Source organism: Crotalus tigris, unplaced genomic scaffold, assembly GCF_016545835.1.
Source record: "Crotalus tigris isolate CLP2741 ecotype Arizona unplaced genomic scaffold, ASM1654583v1 scf7180000017666.27876245, whole genome shotgun sequence".
Classification (NCBI taxonomy): Eukaryota; Metazoa; Chordata; class Lepidosauria; order Squamata; family Viperidae; genus Crotalus; species Crotalus tigris.
Genome location: NW_024096551.1, coordinates 86,032 through 105,421, shown reverse-complemented (window position 1 = coordinate 105,421; position 19,390 = coordinate 86,032). Strand labels below are relative to the sequence as shown.

The 19,390-nt window shown below is 35.3% G+C and overlaps 1 protein-coding gene across 9 annotated transcripts in view; it reads right to left on the bottom strand.

Moving 5' to 3' along the window:
- The window catches only part of LOC120304946 (myosin VIIA and Rab interacting protein), a 104,571-nt gene that overhangs the window by 17,881 nt on the left and 67,300 nt on the right, over window positions 1–19,390 (bottom strand). For 7 of the 9 annotated variants that reach the window (XM_039336075.1, XM_039336077.1, XM_039336079.1 and 4 more), the window contains 4 exons: window positions 18,041–18,124; window positions 16,933–17,030; window positions 16,005–16,085; window positions 1,332–1,509 (listed from right to left, as the gene is read on the bottom strand). In XM_039336075.1, coding sequence (XP_039192009.1) covers window positions 1,332–1,509; window positions 16,005–16,085; window positions 16,933–17,030; window positions 18,041–18,124 — 441 coding nt within the window. Of the gene's footprint in view, window positions 1–1,331; window positions 1,510–10,001; window positions 10,155–16,004; window positions 16,086–16,932; window positions 17,031–18,040; window positions 18,125–19,390 lie in introns of all 9 variants that reach the window. The other 2 variants (XM_039336080.1, XM_039336072.1) reach the window with 2 other exon arrangements.

The following is a 19,390-nucleotide window of genomic DNA, read 5'->3' as shown; positions in this document are numbered from 1 at the left end:
TGCAATGTGTATTTTAGAAATCCATTTAAATCTAAATGGGACATAAGTTTCTATACATGCTTGCACTTTCCATTCAACTAGTACTGTTGACCATGATAAAGTCTAACAATTTGGCACTATATGGCTATTCAATGCAATAATAGGAACATCTTACTGTTTTTTTTATTAATCCAGGCAGATTTGTTTTATGATCACCATATGCATTTAACGACTGCCACATGTTATAAATGTCATAAAATTGGATTAGTCATATGATGACCCACTAACAATTGGCATGGTTTCTGACCTGTAATTCTGGGCTCAATTATAGTTGTAAGTCAAGGCCTACCTGTATGCACATTTAATTACACAGAGTTATTTTATTTTTGAGTCAGTGAAAACACTGATTCTCAAAATACTTTTCTAAACAGCATATAATTATAAATAAAATATATGTAACTACAATGGCTTTTTGAAAGCATTTTTTTCTAGAGTTTGAACAATCAGATGCCATTAGATGTGTAATATATTTAATAAAACAGCCACAGTCTATTTATCCTCAAGAATAGTTGCTTAATTTAAAGGCACTGAAAAATGCTTCAGAAGCTAATTGTTCATGCCAAACTTTTGAAATGTTTTTCCAATTTTTAAATAAATTATTATAGCTTAACTAGTTAAGTTTACACATGTATCAACTACTACTGCCAGTCCATTTATCTCACAAAACAGAACCATAAATTATTTTTTCAGGTTTTAGAATACAGAAATAATAGCTGAACAATAAAAACAAAACAAATACAACTTCCTGCATCCAGGAAGAGGATTAACTCATCTAGAATCAGCTTTCAGTATTAGTATCTACAGGAGGACGAATTTATGCCAATGGATACTGCAGAGGATCTAAGTAATGAGATCTTGCCAAGAGCAAGTAAATAATTTAGTCTTGGGTTATGTAAGGCTTAACTCTGGTAACAATAATACATTTTGGTGAAAAGAATGATCACAGCTTTACATTAGAATCAGGCCTTTGCATTTGCAAATTTCGTGACAGGTTATAAATAATACAAAGTTATTTGTTGTTAATGAGTTAATAACAGAACATATATTCCAATGGTTCAGCAGAGAGATTCTGAATATTCCAAATTTATATCCTTAGAATATTTTACAGAAATGCTGTCCATTGTTTTCAAAATTTAGTAGCTATTTTAAAAAGAAAATGACAAAGCAGTGACCATTCTCAGTCTGCAGATTGTTGATCTGCCCAACTCCTTCTTCTTTCCTCCATTCTAAAAGATCATGAAAAATAGCTATTTCTTCTTTACAGTGCCAAGAAATATACACATATTACAGGCCTTTATTTGGTTCGTTTAATTGGTCCACACTTTTCCAGCTGGGAAATGTAGATAGTCTGTGCTTTTGTTTTTTGTTTTGGCCTTTTGCTTCCCTCAAGGTAGATTCAAACATTGTAGATGTGACAATTGGGTCTCGGGCTGTAGCTTCATTAGTCAGTGAAAATGCAGACTGGGATCTCTGTTAAAGAAAAAAATATGTATAACTTTAGGAAATGCAAGCTTGGACAGGAGCCATTTTCTCCAGTTGCATCCAAAATGAAAAGCAAGACATATCTATCAGCCTTGAAGAAAAACCAATGATATAGAGTAGACTGTTTTCTTCTTAGTCTATTACAACAATCAGTGCCTGCTTTCCCCTTTCATATATTCTCTTTTCCTGTTGAAATTGTGCTTTTAAATGATCACTAGGAAGGGAGACTGCATTTTTTAAATTGACTATATGTTAAGCTATTCTGAAAGCCTTCCTGATAATAGAATTAGATTTTAAAAAACTAATTAAATAAATATTTGGAATACTAATAGAATAACATTCTAATATTACTTTAATGTATTTAGTTATTAATTATATACATTGTAATATACTAAGGAATCCACTCATGCATAGCCACAATAGTATAATTATAAAATATACATAATACAAACTTAAAACATTACCAGTCATTTTATAGTAACTAAAATTATATAAAAAATTTTAAAACATTACAGCAGAAGCGCCCTAGAAAACTACAACATAATTAACACAAAGAATATCTACCGCTGACCCACAAAGACACTCCAGAAGAATGGAATCTTCATAAAGAAGAGGGAATCAAGCTATTTTCCAAAGCACCTGAAGGCAGGACAAGAAGCAATGGGTGGAAACTAATCAAGGAGAGAAGCAACCTAGAACTAAGGAGAAACTTCCTGACAGTGAGAACAATTAATCAGTGGAACAGCCTGCCTCCAGAAGCAGTAAATGCTCCAACACTGGAAGTTTTTAAGAAGAGACTGGACAGCCATTTGTCCAAAATGGTGTAGGGTTTCCTGCCTGAGCAGGGGGTTGGACTAGATGACCTCCAAGGTCTCTTCCAATTATTATTATTAGTTATTATTATTATTATTATTTATTATTATTATTATTATTTATCATTCATCGCACAGTCAGCCAGATGTTCAGCCTGGATTTGGCATTTACCTGGTCCTAAGGCATATGTGGATGTTTGATGGTATTACAGGTATCGTCGCAGGATGGAAGCAGTTCCTAATAAGGCCGCCTTTTGCAATTGACTAATAGCAAATTTGTCAATGCCAATGGTGTTCAAGTGGTGCTCCAGTTGTTTTGGGATTGCACCCAAGGAGCCTATGACTATTGGTACTACCCTTGCTTGCTTTTGCCACAGTCTTTCTATTTCTATTTGTAGGTCTTTGTATTTTGTTATCTTCTCCAGTTCTTTCTCTTCTATTCTGCTATCTCCAGGCACTGCCACGTCCACTATCCAGACTTTTTTGTCTTTCTTATCGACAATTGTTAAGTCTGGGGTGTTATGTTGCAGGTGCTTGTCTGTTTGAATTCTGAAGTCCCAGAGCAGTTTAATTTTATCATTTTCTATGACTTTCTCTATTTTATGATCCCACCAGTTTTTGCTTACAGGCAAATGATATTTTTTGCAGATCTTCCAATGCACCATTGTTGCTACTTTGTCATGCCGCTGCTTGTAATCAGTCTGTGCAATCTTCTTGCAACAGCTTACCAAGTGGTCCACTGTTTCTTCAGCTTCTTTGCATAGGCGGCACTTACTGTCTGTTGCTGTCTTCTCAATTTTGACTTTGTATGCATTTGTCCTTAAGCTTGGTCTTGTGCAGCCAGAATTAGTCCCTCGGTCTCTTTCTTCAATTTTCCTGCTCTTAGCCATTGCCAGGTTTTATTATTATCTGCTTTCCCAGCTATTTTTTTCATGTATTGGCCATGTAGTGCTTTGTCTTCCCATGCCTCTATTCTGTTCTTCATTTGGTCTTTCTTGTAGGCCAGTTTGGTCTCTCCAGTAGTTAGTAAGCCTTCCTGATATACTAATTTCAGTGCATCTTCATCATTGTTCTTCAGATATTCTTCCAAAGCCATTTTTTCTTCTTCAACCATCTGATGTACTTGTAGCATTCCACGCCCACCTATTTGCCTTGGTAGATAAAGTCTATCAATGTCACTGCGTGGATGAAGGGCATGATTCATTGTCATTATTTTTCTGGTCTGCCTATCCATTGCTTTTAGTTCTGCTTGAGTCCAGTCCACTATTCCAGCTGTGTACCTAATGACTGGGATTGCCCAGGTGTTGATTGCCTTTATGGTATTTCCTCCATTGAGTTTGGATTTTAAGATCTTCTTCACTCTCTTGATGTATTCACCTCTAATCTTTTTCTTGACTTCAGTGTGCTTGATGTTGTCAGCTTGAAGGATACCCAAGTATTTGTAGTACTCTTCCTCATCCAGACTCTTAATGTTATTTTCGTGGGGCATCTTGATTCCTTCAGTTTTCACTATTTTTCCTTGTTTGATAGTAAGTGTGGCACATTTGTCCAAGCCAAACTCCATTACAATATCTTGGCTATATATACGGACAGTGTTGAGCAGCGATTCTATTTCAGATGATGTTTTTCCATACAGCTTCAGATCATCCATATAAAGGAGGTGGGATAGTCTGGCAGATGTTTTTGATGTTTGATAGCCATGTCCTGAGTTATTCAGTATTGTTGACAGAGGAAACAGTGCAATAACAAATAGTAATGGTGATAATGAATCTCCTTGAAATATTCCTCTCTTGATATTAACCTCTCCCAGCCTCTCACCATTGATCTGCAACTGTGTCTTCCATTGTGCCATCGATCTTTGCACAAATTTTCTGATGTTTCTACTGACTCCTGTTATTTCTAGGCACTTTATTATCCAATCATGTGGCAGAGAGTCAAATGCCTTTTTGTAGTCAATCCATGCCACATTCAGGTTGGTCTTCCTTCTCTTGCAGTTTTCCAAGATCATTTTGTCTATTAGGAGTTGATCTTTTGTTCCTCTGCTATTGGGGCGGTTTCCTTTCTGCTCAGGTGGAAAGAGATTGTTTTCAACTAGATGCTGTTGTACTGCATCAGCTACCACACCAGTTAGTAATTTGAAAGTTGTTGGTAAGCAGGTAATTGGCCTGTAGTTACCTGGTGTTGCCCCTTTTGCTGGATTTTTCATTATTAGGTAGGTTTTCCCAGTTGTTAGCCACTTTTCAATTTCTCCTCCTTGTAGTATATTATTATTATCGATCATCGCACAGTCAGCCAGATGTTCAGACTGGATTTGGCATTTTGTCTACCTATCGAGTCCTTACCCAGGACCTGGGATAGGCAGATGTGGATGTTTGATGGTATTACAGATATCGTCGCAGGATGGAAGCAGTTCCTAATAAGGCCGCCTTTTGCAATTGACTAATAGCGAATTTGTCAATGCCAATGGTGTTCAAGTGGTGCTCCAGTTGTTTTGGGATTGCACCCAAGGAGCCTATTACTATTGGTACTACCCTTGCTTGCTTTTGCCACAGTCTTTCTATTTCTATTTGTAGGTCTTTGTATTTTGTTATCTTCTCCAGTTCTTTCTCTTCTATTCTGCTATCTCCAGGCACTGCCACGTCCACTATCCAGACTTTTTTGTCTTTCTTATCGACAATTGTTAAGTCTGGGGTGTTATGTTGCAGGTGCTTGTCTGTTTGAATTCTGAAGTCCCAGAGCAGTTTAATTTTATCATTTTCTATGACTTTCTCTATTTTATGATCCCACCAGTTTTTGCTTACAGGCAAATGATATTTTTTGCAGATCTTCCAATGCACCATTGTTGCTACTTTGTCATGCCGCTGCTTGTAATCAGTCTGTGCAATCTTCTTGCAACAGCTTACCAAGTGGTCCACTGTTTCTTCAGCTTCTTTGCATAGGCGGCACTTACTGTCTGTTGCTGTCTTCTCAATTTTGACTTTGTATGCATTTGTCCTTAAGGCTTGGTCTTGTGCAGCCAGAATTAGTCCCTCGGTCTCTTTCTTCAATTTTCCTGCTCTTAGCCATTGCCAGGTTTTATTATTATCTGCTTTCCCAGCTATTTTTTTCATGTATTGGCCATGTAGTGCTTTGTCTTCCCATGCCTCTATTCTGTTCTTCATTTGGTCTTTCTTGTAGGCCAGTTTGGTCTCTCCAGTAGTTAGTAAGCCTTCCTGATATACTAATTTCAGTGCATCTTCATCATTGTTCTTCAGATATTCTTCCAAAGCCATTTTTTCTTCTTCAACCATCTGATGTACTTGTAGCATTCCACGCCCACCTATTTGCCTTGGTAGATAAAGTCTATCAATGTCACTGCGTGGATGAAGGGCATGATTCATTGTCATTATTTTTCTGGTCTGCCTATCCATTGCTTTTAGTTCTGCTTGAGTCCAGTCCACTATTCCAGCTGTGTACCTAATGACTGGGATTGCCCAGGTGTTGATTGCCTTTATGGTATTTCCTCCATTGAGTTTGGATTTTAAGATCTTCTTCACTCTCTTGATGTATTCACCTCTAATCTTTTTCTTGACTTCAGTGTGCTTGATGTTGTCAGCTTGAAGGATACCCAAGTATTTGTAGTACTCTTCCTCATCCAGACTCTTGATGTTATTTTCGTGGGGCATCTTGATTCCTTCAGTTTTCATATTTTTCCTTGTTTGATAGTAAGTGTGGCACATTTGTCCAAGCCAAACTCCATTACAATATCTTGGCTATATATACGGACAGTGTTGAGCAGCGATTCTATTTCAGATGATGTTTTTCCATACAGCTTCAGATCATCCATATAAAGGAGGTGGGATAGTCTGGCAGATGTTTTTGATGTTTGATAGCCATGTCCTGAGTTATTCAGTATTGTTGACAGAGGAAACAGTGCAATAACAAATAGTAATGGTGATAATGAATCTCCTTGAAATATTCCTCTCTTGATATTAACCTCTCCCAGCCTCTCACCATTGATCTGCAACTGTGTCTTCCATTGTGCCATCGATCTTTGCACAAATTTTCTGATGTTTCTACTGACTCCTGTTATTTCTAGGCACTTTATTATCCAATCATGTGGCAGAGAGTCAAATGCCTTTTTGTAGTCAATCCATGCCACATTCAGGTTGGTCTTCCTTCTCTTGCAGTTTTCCAAGATCATTTTGTCTATTAGGAGTTGATCTTTTGTTCCTCTGCTATTGGGGCGGTTTCCTTTCTGCTCAGGTGGAAAGAGATTGTTTTCAACTAGATGCTGTTGCACTGCATCAGCTACTACACCAGTTAGTAATTTGAAAGTTGTTGGTAAGCAGGTAATTGGCCTGTAGTTACCTGGTGTTGCCCCTTTTGCTGGATTTTTCATTATTAGGTAGGTTTTCCCAGTTGTTAGCCACTTTTCAATTTCTCCTCCTTGTAGTATATTGTTGAACTGTTTGGCAATGAGTGGGTGTATAACAGTTAGATGTTTCAACCAAAACCCATGCAGTTCATCTTCACCTGGTGCTGACCAATTTTTGATTTTCTTTGCTCTTTTTTCTACCATTTTTGTTGTTATTACTAGTTCTTTCATTTCAACTTCTGTTTTATTTGCATCCACCTCTTTTAACCAAGCCGCATCCTTGTTGTATTTCTTTGGGTTATCCCATATCTGCTTCCAGAACTGCACTGTTTCTTCCTTGTCAGGTACTGACTGATTCCTTGCAGTTTCTCCATTGATGGATTGGTAGAAACGTTTCTGATTGGATTGAAATTGGAGGTTCTGCCTATAGTTTGCAATTCGAGCTTCATATCTACTGATTTTCCTGGCTATAGCTGTTATTTGTTGCTTTATTATTTCCAGTGCTTCCTTGATCTTCCTTGTTTCTAAGTGGTATTTCTTGATTAGGTATTCTTTGGTCTTCTTGTTCTTCAGCTTCTTTTCTTTCATCTGTTCTAGCTTGCTTGCATGTGATCTTAACTTGCTGATCTTATTTTCTAGTCTAACCTTCCATTTTTCTGGTGCACTGTTTGTTTGTTTTTCTTCTTTGTTGATTTTGCATCCCAGGTATTCTGTTATAACTGCAGCTGTGCTGTACATTAGTTGGTTTGTTTCTTGCAATGAATTGGTGCTTATACTTGATATTGCAGTATTTGCATCTTTTAATGCTTGTGCTAGCTGTTTCTTTGGAACAAGCTTCAATGCAGGTAGCCTTATTCTGTTGTTTTTGTGCTGTTCTAGATGCTCAGTTATTCTTTGTTTCAATTCTTTTATTTCTTTAGTTAGAGGGTTTTGTTCTTCCTGAGGTAGAGGTGCCTGGTTTCCAAATGAGAACAGTTGTATATCTCTGCTAGATTCCTTCACTGCCAACTCCCCCTGGTTTGCCTCTACATTCTGAATTACTTCTGGTAAGGCTTTGATTTCTTTGCCCTGGGTAAACCTTTGCAGTTCGTCCAATTCTGTTTCTGTGAATATTTTATTTCGTGTTATAAATCGGCGTTGATCTGCTAGTCTCTGTTCTGTTATTTCTGATTCTGGATGTTGTTCTTTCCAGAACTGGTGCATTCGTTTTAGATATCCTCTTCTTGTTGGACTTGATCTGTAGTAACAGATCATTATTTCTTTGTTTTCCATCACTGTGTATCTGCGACGGGTAAACACCTTTTCTTCCAGTAGTTCTGCAGCTGCTGGCCCTGGTTGCTCAGCCAACAGTCCTGAGTCCTGTAACCCATTTTTCACCAGATATCCAGGAACTCCAATATCTAGTGCGGACCTTGTTAACCCGGGCGACGTCCGAGCCGGTATGGCATTCTGAAATTTACGTCTCACCATATTTTTTATGGGAGAGACACTCTTTGTCTGACTCCTCTGATGAGACCTGTCCAGTATGGTTGAACCTCTGGCATAGCTCTCATCTTCCTCAGAGTACACAAGCCCCACAACCACGTCAAGGTAGTGCCTCACTGGGGGATTATTATTATTATTATTATTATTATTATTATTATTATTATTATTATTATTATTACAAGCTTTCAGATTACCATAATACTAGCGTATAAAGCTGGAGCTGCTACAGAGAAACATTATTTCCTGGAACCAGTTTCATCAAATTTTTTAGCATTTATTATAAATTCAAAGTCATTGGATTAGATCCTTTTTTATAAATTATGTTATCATAATAGTTATCTTTTTGTTCCTAAAGTTTTAACTCAACTTGCAAACTACCTGTATAAATTACTGTAAAAACTCTTTATGTGCAATATCTGTCATGGTTCCAACAGATGAAACTCTTCAAAGAACTTCAAGGTATTGTTTACCTTAAAGAATCTTAATTCAAGTTGCATAGCATCAGCATGTACATAGTCGAAGCCAAAATCTGGATTCCCCTCCCCTTAGCACATAGTATCAAAGACAATTCCCTCCTCTAATTAACAGTCATAAATCACATTCTCCAATTAGTTTGAAATGCAGGCTTTCCCTCCTGTTCTCCAACCCACCAATTCTTATCATCTCTTATTTCAAGCCCTGAATTCACACACTAGTATAATATTGTTATGTCTAACTAACTCCCATCACATTTTTCCTCCTCACCAGCACCATCTAATTCTAAAAGTAAAGCATAAGAAAGAAAAAAGCTGCATCTTCATATGTTGTCAAAGCAAGAACATTCAATGTTAGCAGCGTTGATAATAGCCTTTCTCTTATTATTTTCTACACATCTGCCATTGATTAAAAATTTGAAAATGATGGATTCTATCACCAAATGGAATAAATATACATCTCAAGTTCATGGGAAATAATGATTTCATTCAATTCTTTATTAATCAAATCTAATTTGGAGTACGCTGTCCAGTTTAAAAGGACTACCAGGATAATGAAGGATGCCTTCATTGCAGATGCATTGTAAAATATTTAACTTACCTTAAAGGAAAGGAATGGATTGTTTATATCTTCAGCAAACATTTTTTTTAAATCTGCCAAACTAAACAAAAAGCTACAGTTTTATTTATCCATAAATTCTTCTGTAAAAATCTTCCTTGTATTGTATTCCTTGTATTTTGCTAAGAATCCTTCTTTCCTTGTTGGTGCCAGTGACAAAATAAATCAGCAGATGGCAGCAGAACAAAATTATAATTCCTACTCATTTGTATGTTACTTATCTCATGGCCAAACACAGTAAATTTAAAAATAAGAACATGAAAAAAATAAGATGGTTTGGCAGATAGCAAACAGAATAGAGTAAACACAAAAATTTAAAGTCAGCATTCTGCCAAGTCCATTAAGGAATACAAATACAAAGAAGATCAGTAATCTGGAATGTTGTTCTAAAAACTTTATATTAAGGTCCATATCCATCTAAATTTCGGATACTTATGTGATTGTGAAGACAGGAGGCTATGGCTTTATTCAGGCTCCCACTTAGGCTTCAAATACGAACTTGCAAATTGTCAACCTAGCATCCTAACCAAATGAGCCACCATGCTCCTTTAAGATACAGCTCATATCTCTTTGTACTGTATAAGTCAACAATTGAGTCCTACTTTAATGCTTCTTTTCTATATTTATGTCATTCGACATTCTAATGTACATGTTTTCACACATTTTTATATGTCAGTGTTTGTTAAGTGAAAATGCTTAACAAAAAAACTTAAGAGCCAAATTTAGTAGCTTACCCATAATGCATATGACCTCATATGACTTCTTTGAAAAGTCAGCATGTTCTGTTTTGGGGAAACAGCAGATATCACACTTCTGTTGTGCATGAACTGTGGCCTTTCAAAGCCAGCTTCCACTTGCTCAGTTTTGATTGTCTGCTTCCTTACAATCTATAGAAAGTTGAACATGGAACTATACTGCATATACTAATATACTAATAAATCATTATCAGTAATTTAGAATTGTTCCATTAAGATATGAAACATATATCTTAAAATTGACTTTTAATTTTTGCTCTAGCTCTTGAACGCTTTTGATCACCACTATCTAAATATACATACAAAAAAGTAAATTATAATTAATTGGATAATGATTACGATGTTTTCAATTATAAATTACAATAATATATGGATTGTCATTTTCATGTATCTGAAATGTGGCATGTGAAATATAAAGAAAAGAGCTAAAGCCACCAGTGGTTGTTGATAAGCATGTAAAATAGTATTCATTAAAACAGATATGAAAGCATTTTATATAAACCATAAACATATTAGTATTTTTGAAGGCATAAATAAGGGCATTGCAAATCAAATCTGTATTATGGTTATAGAACAGCATTAAGTAGAGACATATAAGAAAGGGGCAAGTTCGTATTTGAAGCCTAAGTGGGAGCCTGAATAAAGCCATAGCCTCCTTAAAGAGTCAATTAATTAGATTCCTTAAAGCAGTTTTGTCCATGGATTCAGTAAAAGCCTGAAGAATGATGCAACTACACTTACGTACACATGAATTCTGAAATACCTTTTCAGAATTATTTTTGACACATGCCCAAGTCTATAAAAAATAGTTTGGATTGTAGTAAAGTAAATTAGAGAACAGCCTAATTCACATACCTGACTAGGAAGATAGACATGCACTATCGCTCAAAGCAGTTCTTTCTCAACAGGGCAGCTTGTTCTGCTTGGGCCAAATTCTTAATTCTTAGATTATTTTGTCTGTTCTAAAAGCCATATCATATTTTAATCAAAGTATGGCAAACATTTGTCCAATGTATCATTTGTTAGACATATAAATTTGTTTAAAATATAAATTATCATATGTTAAAAAGAGAAATATTCCAGTTTAAAATGTTGATAGATTTCTTTGAATTTTCTAATGCTTTGTTAAACTTGGTAAAGAGTTTGAATAATAATTTTAAATTAATGTTTGAAGAGAAATCAGGCAGTCAAACTGAATTCTGATAGAAACAAGAAAGAAAAACATGATTTGCGGTCAGAACAAATTAGCTGTAACAATGAATAGTTAAATTAGCTATACTAACAACAGAGGAAACAGCTTGTTCATCTCTCTTGCTGTTTTATATAAAATTTAGAAGTCTTCAGAGAAGAGAGCACACATGCAGTTTGAAGATGCTGCTTCAAATCAAACATAATTTATTGAAAATGAAACCATGTCCATCACTTCATGTAGTGCCATTGCAGAAGACTATTATATTTCAAGGCATTAGTAATATATTTTGATTTTCTCTTCATATTAGGATAATTCTAGAAGTTTATAGCTTATTCTAAACCTGCTTATTTATTTCATTCTTGCTAAAAAAAAAAAAAGGATGGGGGTATTCTTCAAACAAGGTACACTGCCTTATCAGAAGTTTGACTTCTGACTTCCGCTTCCAGATCAGGCAGCTTCAGCCATACGAAGAGCTGTCGCTCTTCGTTGGCTGCCTTTCTCTCTACCGATAGACCCTTATGCGGGTCTTAAATCATCCTGGAGGGGCGACCACCGTTGAGGAGGCTTTTGCTTGGCTGCGGTGGAGCGGCGGCTCCACCTACAGCCCAAGCTAATTCCATAGGGCCAATGGAGAAGATTGGTCAGTAAAATGGCTGATCACCTCGCTGTGCCAGCTGAAGTCAGAAAATCATCTAAGCATAAAGAACCACCATGGTGAATCCGGGTGAGACCTTTCCTTTCTCTCTCTGTCCTGAATTATTTTTCCTCCTACTTTGTTTTCTTTCTTTCTTTCTTTCTTTTTTTTGCATGCAAGAGCCCTGTTGGAATTATTTCCCTGGCTTGGAAAAGCAGCTTCTACTTGTTTGGGAAGGAAGGCGTGAACAAAAGAATATAACAAAATTTTAAAGACTACATTTTTTTTATAAATGTTTTGGGATACCGGAATTTTTTTTTTTCTTAAGAGCTGTGTTATCAGTTTATGCTGATTTCACAGGGATCGCCAAACAATGCAGTCTGCCATCTTTCCCCTTTTCCTTAGCTGTGCTACTCCCTTTTATTCTATTGGCTTTTGAAAGCCAATAGAATAGACTCTCTAATAGAGAGAGAATAGAGTCTAATTCTATTGGCTTTCAAAAGCCAATAGGAATTGTCCAGGCTGTCTCTGCCCTGCTGAGCCCGTCAAAAGCCCCAGTCTGCAAACGGTGCTGCAAGTTGTCTGCAGCGAAGGCGAGCTGTCTGGAAGCTTCCACCCCTCCCTGCTGAGCAACTACTAAAAATGTAAGTAAAAGAGGGCCAGGGGTGGGAGGTGGGAAGCCAGCAGGCGCAGGGAGGGTTGCTGGTGCGCGTGGGGCCCAGCAGGTGCCTTACTTCCCTTGGACTGGGCCAGCTGGTGGCCCAGCCGGTGGTCGCCCTGCGCCGTCACTGCCCCTTGCCAGCTACGCCTCAGCTGGCGCAGGGGGCGGCACCACCCGTGCATGGCACTCCCGGGCAGGGAAAGTCCTCGACTTACGACCGGTTGGATAGTCCTCAACTTACGACCAGTTGGGTAGTCCTCGACTTACGACCAGTTGGGGTCGTGGCATTAAAAAGGTTGAGAATCACTGGTTTATGCTATTGTTTTTTTTTCTTGCTGAGCGCTATTACTATCTTATATTGGAAGAGTATTTCTCCACTTTTTCCTTAAAAAATAGAAAGGGAAAAAATGACTCTTGAAAAAGATTTTTTAGCTTACTGAGGACATTTATTGGCCAAAAAACTAATATTGTAATTGTTGACTATTTGGAGAGGAGAGGTTTGGCTTTCAAACTGTGTTTTTTTTTTGAGAGAGAGATAGAGAGAAAGATAACCTGATCCAGCTGAATAACTTTTAAAATGGAGCTGCATTCACACTTAAATTGTAAACTTATTCTGGAAAAGATTTATGAGGCTAAAGAAGAAATATGTGCTATAATGAAAGAGTTTACTACAGAATTAAGAGCCAGAATCTCTCCTTTAAACTTCAAAATTGACTCTCAAACTACTTCTGATTATTCTATAAAACAGACTACATAAGAAGAGGACTTCACTGAGAATAAACAGAAATTGACTTTCCCTGATAAGCAGTTCACCTATGGTTTTGAGGACCAGGAAAAGCAAAGACTGAGATTTGAAATGTCAAAGTAATGAAATTTTATGTTAAGAGAAACAGAGGGCCAATGCAAAGGCCAAGATGGTTTACATGGATTCAAATGATACTGCAAGTGATAAAGAGAGACTTATCAGTTGGAAGGGAAGCTCTGTTATGGAAACCTACCTGGCAGAAGAAGAAGCCCAGAATAAGACTGAAAAGAAGTGAAATTTAAAATTTTATGTAATGAATTAAAAGCAATTTAGAATTATGGACTGAGTAAGGACTAAGATTATGAGCGAGATGTAAGAGAAATGGGTGATTAATGGAAGATATGTATTAAATTCACTAAGAATGTACTTTTTGAATTGATGGGTTTATCGATATGAAAATTATTATTTTTAATAAGATGATTTGTTTGTTTTATGTCCAATGGATTGAAATGATTTAAGGTTTGATATTATCTTTTAAGCTTAAAAAGTAAGAAAAAAGGGGCGATTAATGGAATATATATATTAAATTATTAAGAATGTGTTTTTAATTTTTTTTAGAATGATAGGTTTATTTGTAAGAAAATTATTATGTAATGTTGAGTTAACCTAATAAGATGATCTGTTTGTTTGATAACATGGATTGATTAGTTATGAAAATTAACTGGATGAAATTTGAATTCTGTCAAATGGATTGAAATGATTTAAGATTGGACTTTATTTTGTCACTTTAAAGAGATTGATTGATGGATGGATTAGATACATATAGGATAGATTAATATTTTATTTTAAATAAGGGATATTAGTGGAAGAAGAAAGAAATAAGATCTATGATAAAATTAAGGAATTAAAATATATTTGGAAGGGATACCCGAACTGATAAGGTTTGTACTTAAAGTTATTTTGATTATGGTAGTGTAAATTTATAAAGCTTTAAAAACAGGTTTAGGTTGAATAAATTTAAGATAGAATTGGGTTATTTTAAATATAATACATTACTTAAGGAAAAAAGAGAGGGAATATTTGATGTATTGATTGAATTATGTATATATGTTTGTTTGCGGATGTTTTTTTATTGAAAATTTTATAAACTTTTTACAATAAAATACCCCCCTCCCACCCCATAACCCTCCCCCCTCATTCCCAGAGCTGAATACAGGGTTAAAGAAACAAAAAAAAAACCATACAAATTAATCAACTATACATACATCCAAAAAATTTAAAATACTTTAACTCCAATACATAGAAACCACAAATCCAACCATACCCACTAAACTATAAATTATTCAAAAACTAAATAATATTTGCTAATCCCATATTTATTCTGTACAAAATTTACCCATCTTTTCCACACATAAATATATCTCTCTTGTGAATGGTCTTTCAGATAAGCCGAATTTTTTGCCATTTCTGATAAATAAGAAACTTTAAGAAACCATTCTTCTATAGTAGGCAAGGAATCCTTCTTCCAATATTGCCCAATCAGCAACCTTGCCACCGTAATAAAATTTAACATTAAGGTAATCTCTTTACCATCACAATCTACAATAATACCTAACAAAAATAGTTGTGGTGTAAATTTTATCCTTCTATTAAAAATCTTTTGAATGTTCCACCAAATCTTAATCCAAAAAGCCTTTACATTTCTAGAGATGACCACCAAATATGATAATATGTTGCATCCAAACAACCACATCTCCAACATTTGGGCTGTACATTCGGATACATACGAGACAACTTTTGTGGATCAAGGTGCCGCATCATAATACAATTTCAAATTCGGCACCTTGAATCCTCCTCTCTCTCGAACATCTTGTATAATTTTAAGCTTCACTCTTGTTTTTTCCCCAGCCCGAATGAATCTATTAATACCCTTCTGCCATTCTTCCAAATTTACCTCTTTCTTTAAGATGGGTATCATTTGAAACAAGAAAAGAAATTTTGGCAGAACATTCATTTTAACTGCAGCAATTCTCCCTAACAAAGATAATTGCAGTTTTTTCCAATCATTCAAATCCTTCTGCATTTTAAGCCATGGATGTTTGACCACCCTAACACCACGGTGTGTCTTGAGTACTTTGTTTTAAAAATAAAAAAAACCAATAAAACTTGTCTTAAAAAAAAAGAAGTTTGATTTCCCTCCCAGAGTTATCTAGCCAAATTTGAGATTTTGCAATCTTTTATCCAGATAAGCAAGACCATGAAAGTTTGTGCCAAATTTTACTAAAAGCTATGAAAATTGCTCATTAAGGTGGAGCATCTGCAGAGACTTGAGTATTCAATGCTGTGTACAAAGGCCTTGGATAATCTTTGCTACATGAAACGAGGCTCCCAGCAGATGAAGAAAGATCACCTTGTTGGTACATTGCTGTCTGATTTACTTGTTACAGCTAAACAATAAAGTTTAAATTTTTTCTTACCATTTAGTGTGTTCATTGCTTATGGATTCTCAAAAAACACTTTTGGCAAAATACTTCATTAGAATAAGAATATCAACTGAAAGCTGGAAATCCTTGCATAAATCAACACACTTTATTGTATGTTAGAGTTCCCTACTGGGAAATGTGATTAAAAATATTGTGATCTTACAATCTGTAATAAATTATGTAAAATGCAAATTAATATTTAAAATATCTATACATTATTGTTCTTAATGATAAATTCATCTAAACAGTGCAACCTTTATGTCATACCTTCTGGAGAATGGTGGTAGCAAGCTCTTCTATCAGTTCTTCTTTATGATCTTGCAAGTAGCAAGCTTCATGCTGTTTGTCCTCAAAAAGGTAAGCATTCATTATAAATATACAGAAATTTCCAATTTTAAAATGTGCAGAATGGTTTATCAAACACTATAGAATAAATCCCATTTTGCAAAATTAAATCCATTACGCTCATTATGGATTTGCTTAATTGTTTTGTATGTGTGTGTGTATGTGTGTGTATATGTGTGTATCTTGGAAGCATGTCCAGGATTTGTCCACCTCTCTATGGTCACAGGAGATAGGGTATGCTTGTATACCTATCTGTGTATATACAGAGCACATTGGAACATGACAATCTTTTGATTCGTCTTTGGAGAATACATTATTTTGGAAGACTCTGCTTATGGTTCCATTTGGGCATGATTAACACAGCGGTCAGACCTAGGAGCCCCTGGTGATAATGTACTAATTACTAAACACTCTCCCAAGGAAATTCCAGCTGGTCTTCCTGATGTCTTCTTTTAATGATAATTGAACACAAATCTGTTCAACCAAATATTTCTGGAGTAGCAATTATTTTTAAAAATAAATTTTAGTCTTGGTATTTGTATGTTTCTTGTCTTAAAGAATGGGGAATATGTTGCCTATTTTTACTTGTGGCCACTTTGGAGAAAGAATATAGAAAATTAAATATTGCTGCTGTGATAATAAAAAAGAGGAGGGAAATGGCATATGAATGAATAATTGAAATGATAAAATGTAAAATAACTAAAAATGAAAAAGAATACAATAAAATAATGGAATAGAATAAACTATAATAATATTGGTTTGTAAATTTACTGCCTTTGCTATCTGAGCAAAAATACACACTACCAGAAAGAATACTTTTTTTATTAAATAGAAAAAAAAAAATTCTTACCAAGCTGTCACTGTAGGTCTCTGCTTTGGAAATAGCTTCTTCTATTACTTCTTCTGCAACATGCAAGGCTACAGCAACAGTGCTTAACATGCTATATCCTAGGCAAGGAAGTTAAAAAGTACTCATGATATTTATACAAGGGAAAAAATAATTGAGATAGAAATGAAGCCCACAACTGCTTTCCCCAAAAAAGGGATCCTCCCCATCAACAATTCACAGCTGCAAACCAGGTAAAGGTTTCTCCTTTCAGTATTATACAATATTTCTTCTAGCCAGTGAATGTCAACTATCTCACTAGGTTAGACAGCAAGAGAAACTCATGGGACATTTTTTTTTTTTTTTACCAAGAGTATAACTTTACTGAAGATTCCATGTGGTTATAGAAGTAGAAAAGCCTGTTCTAACGATTCACTCATAAACAGCATAGAAAAACTTTCCCTTTTCCCTCTGGACTTCCCATTATCTATTGTCTCCCAATCATTTGCACTCTCTTTGACTTGGGAACAATCTATCTGCCTGTAATTCCCCAGCTGAGTGACCTTGAGGTGTTGGGTCTGTCTCAGGTTTCCAGTAGGCACACTTGCATTTTAAATTTCCTTCCCAAACCTCCCTTACATTCCAATGGATTCCCTCACTCCTCCCATTACAGTTGTCCTGTTGTAAGCGGGGCTGTGTAGTGAGTCAACCATGACAGTTCGTGCCCAAAGAAAATATTTTTATTTTTAACACAAACAAATGCAGAAACCCTTTTAGTTATAATTAAATTACAAAACAATGTGTATGAATACATCACTATTAAAAACAATTATATTAGAAATGCAATAAATCAAATTTTATCCATCAAAAATGTTGAAAACTATGCATAGTACTTGCAATGTAAGTCATTCATTCTAGAGGGTATAAAAATCAATTTTTATTCAGCATACAAAACATACTATATTTTCATAGGAAAAAAGCGAGATATGGTGAAAAGAAAAAATATTTACAAAAATATAAACAGGTTTTAAGTTATTGTCACTAATGACATATATTTATGCCAGGTTATTTCACTGCAATTCAAATATTTTATTTACAGTTAAAACTAACAGTAAAATTTAAGGATCATTACCTTCTGTCTGTTTGTAGAAAACAGAATCACTGTCACATTTGTTTTCTTCACTTACTGTGGTTGCTTCATAAAAATGTCCTGTTTCTGGAAAAGAAAAACAATACTTTCCAATGTCATCAATATATAATATCTGGATAGAAGGGTCCTCTTTAGAATTGGCCAGTAATTTCCAAACCACCATTCCACATGTGTTGCATTTTACCTCCTACAATTCCCAGCTAATATTATTATCTGGCAATTCTGGAAAATGAATGCTAATACACACAGAAAACATTTGTTTGGGAATGCCTGCTGTAATTCTATTATCATCTGAAGGGACAGCATTATACCAACCTTCAAGGAAAAGGTATAAATTCCTGTAATTTCTTCAGGAAATTAGCTATGAATAAGGACAAAACTAAACATTGGGTCCATCACATGATTTAAATATTGTTGACTGAAGTAAAAGATAGAACCTGAAGTTAAGAAAAAAGGATTGCACAAAAATACATAATGAATTTTAAAGGTCATGGTTTCATGTGAAGAGAGATGTTTAATTACTCTTCCACTCAAATGGAAGGAGTAAATGATATTATTATTATCTTGCTTTGGGAAGAATTAAAAATGAAACAGATCAGCAATAATAATAATAATAATAATAATAATAATAATAATAATAATAATAATAATAATATTGGAAGGGGCCTTGGAGGTCATCTAGTCTAATCCCCTGCTCAGGCAGGAAACCCTATACCATTTCAGTTGGCACTAATAAAACGAAAAGGATTGTTTATGTAAATTTATGTAAAAGAAGCTATCTCAAACAAATTAGAAAAGTAAATGAAGCCTACACTTTGCAACTAAAATGCAATCTAGCTTAGCTTTTGGTTCATTATTCCTTTTTCCATGTTTCTTAAAATGGCCAATGAGACCTTTTCTGACTCAAAGTTCTTTACCCAATACATTGTGGCAAACAGTGGCTGAACTGCAACCATTTGTGGGGCAGCAGTTAGAGTGCAGTACTGCAGGCCACTTTAGCTGACTGTGTTCAGCAGGTCAGCGGTTCAAATCTCACCGGCTCAAGGTTGACTCAGCCTTCCATCCTTCCGGGGTAGGTAAAATGAGGACCCAGATTGTTGGGGGCAATGTAAATATATATATACATTGCTTACTGGTGTACACCGCTTAGAGAGTGCTTGCACTTAAAGTGGTATATAAGTCTCATAAATAAATAAATAAATTTGCCAATACAAATTATTTCATCTTTGACTTCTGTAAAAACAGAATATTATAGGTGAGAAATCCCAAGAACTGTTTATAATAGTAATTAAAAAATAATATATATTCTATTCTGTATAGCCATCAATTTAT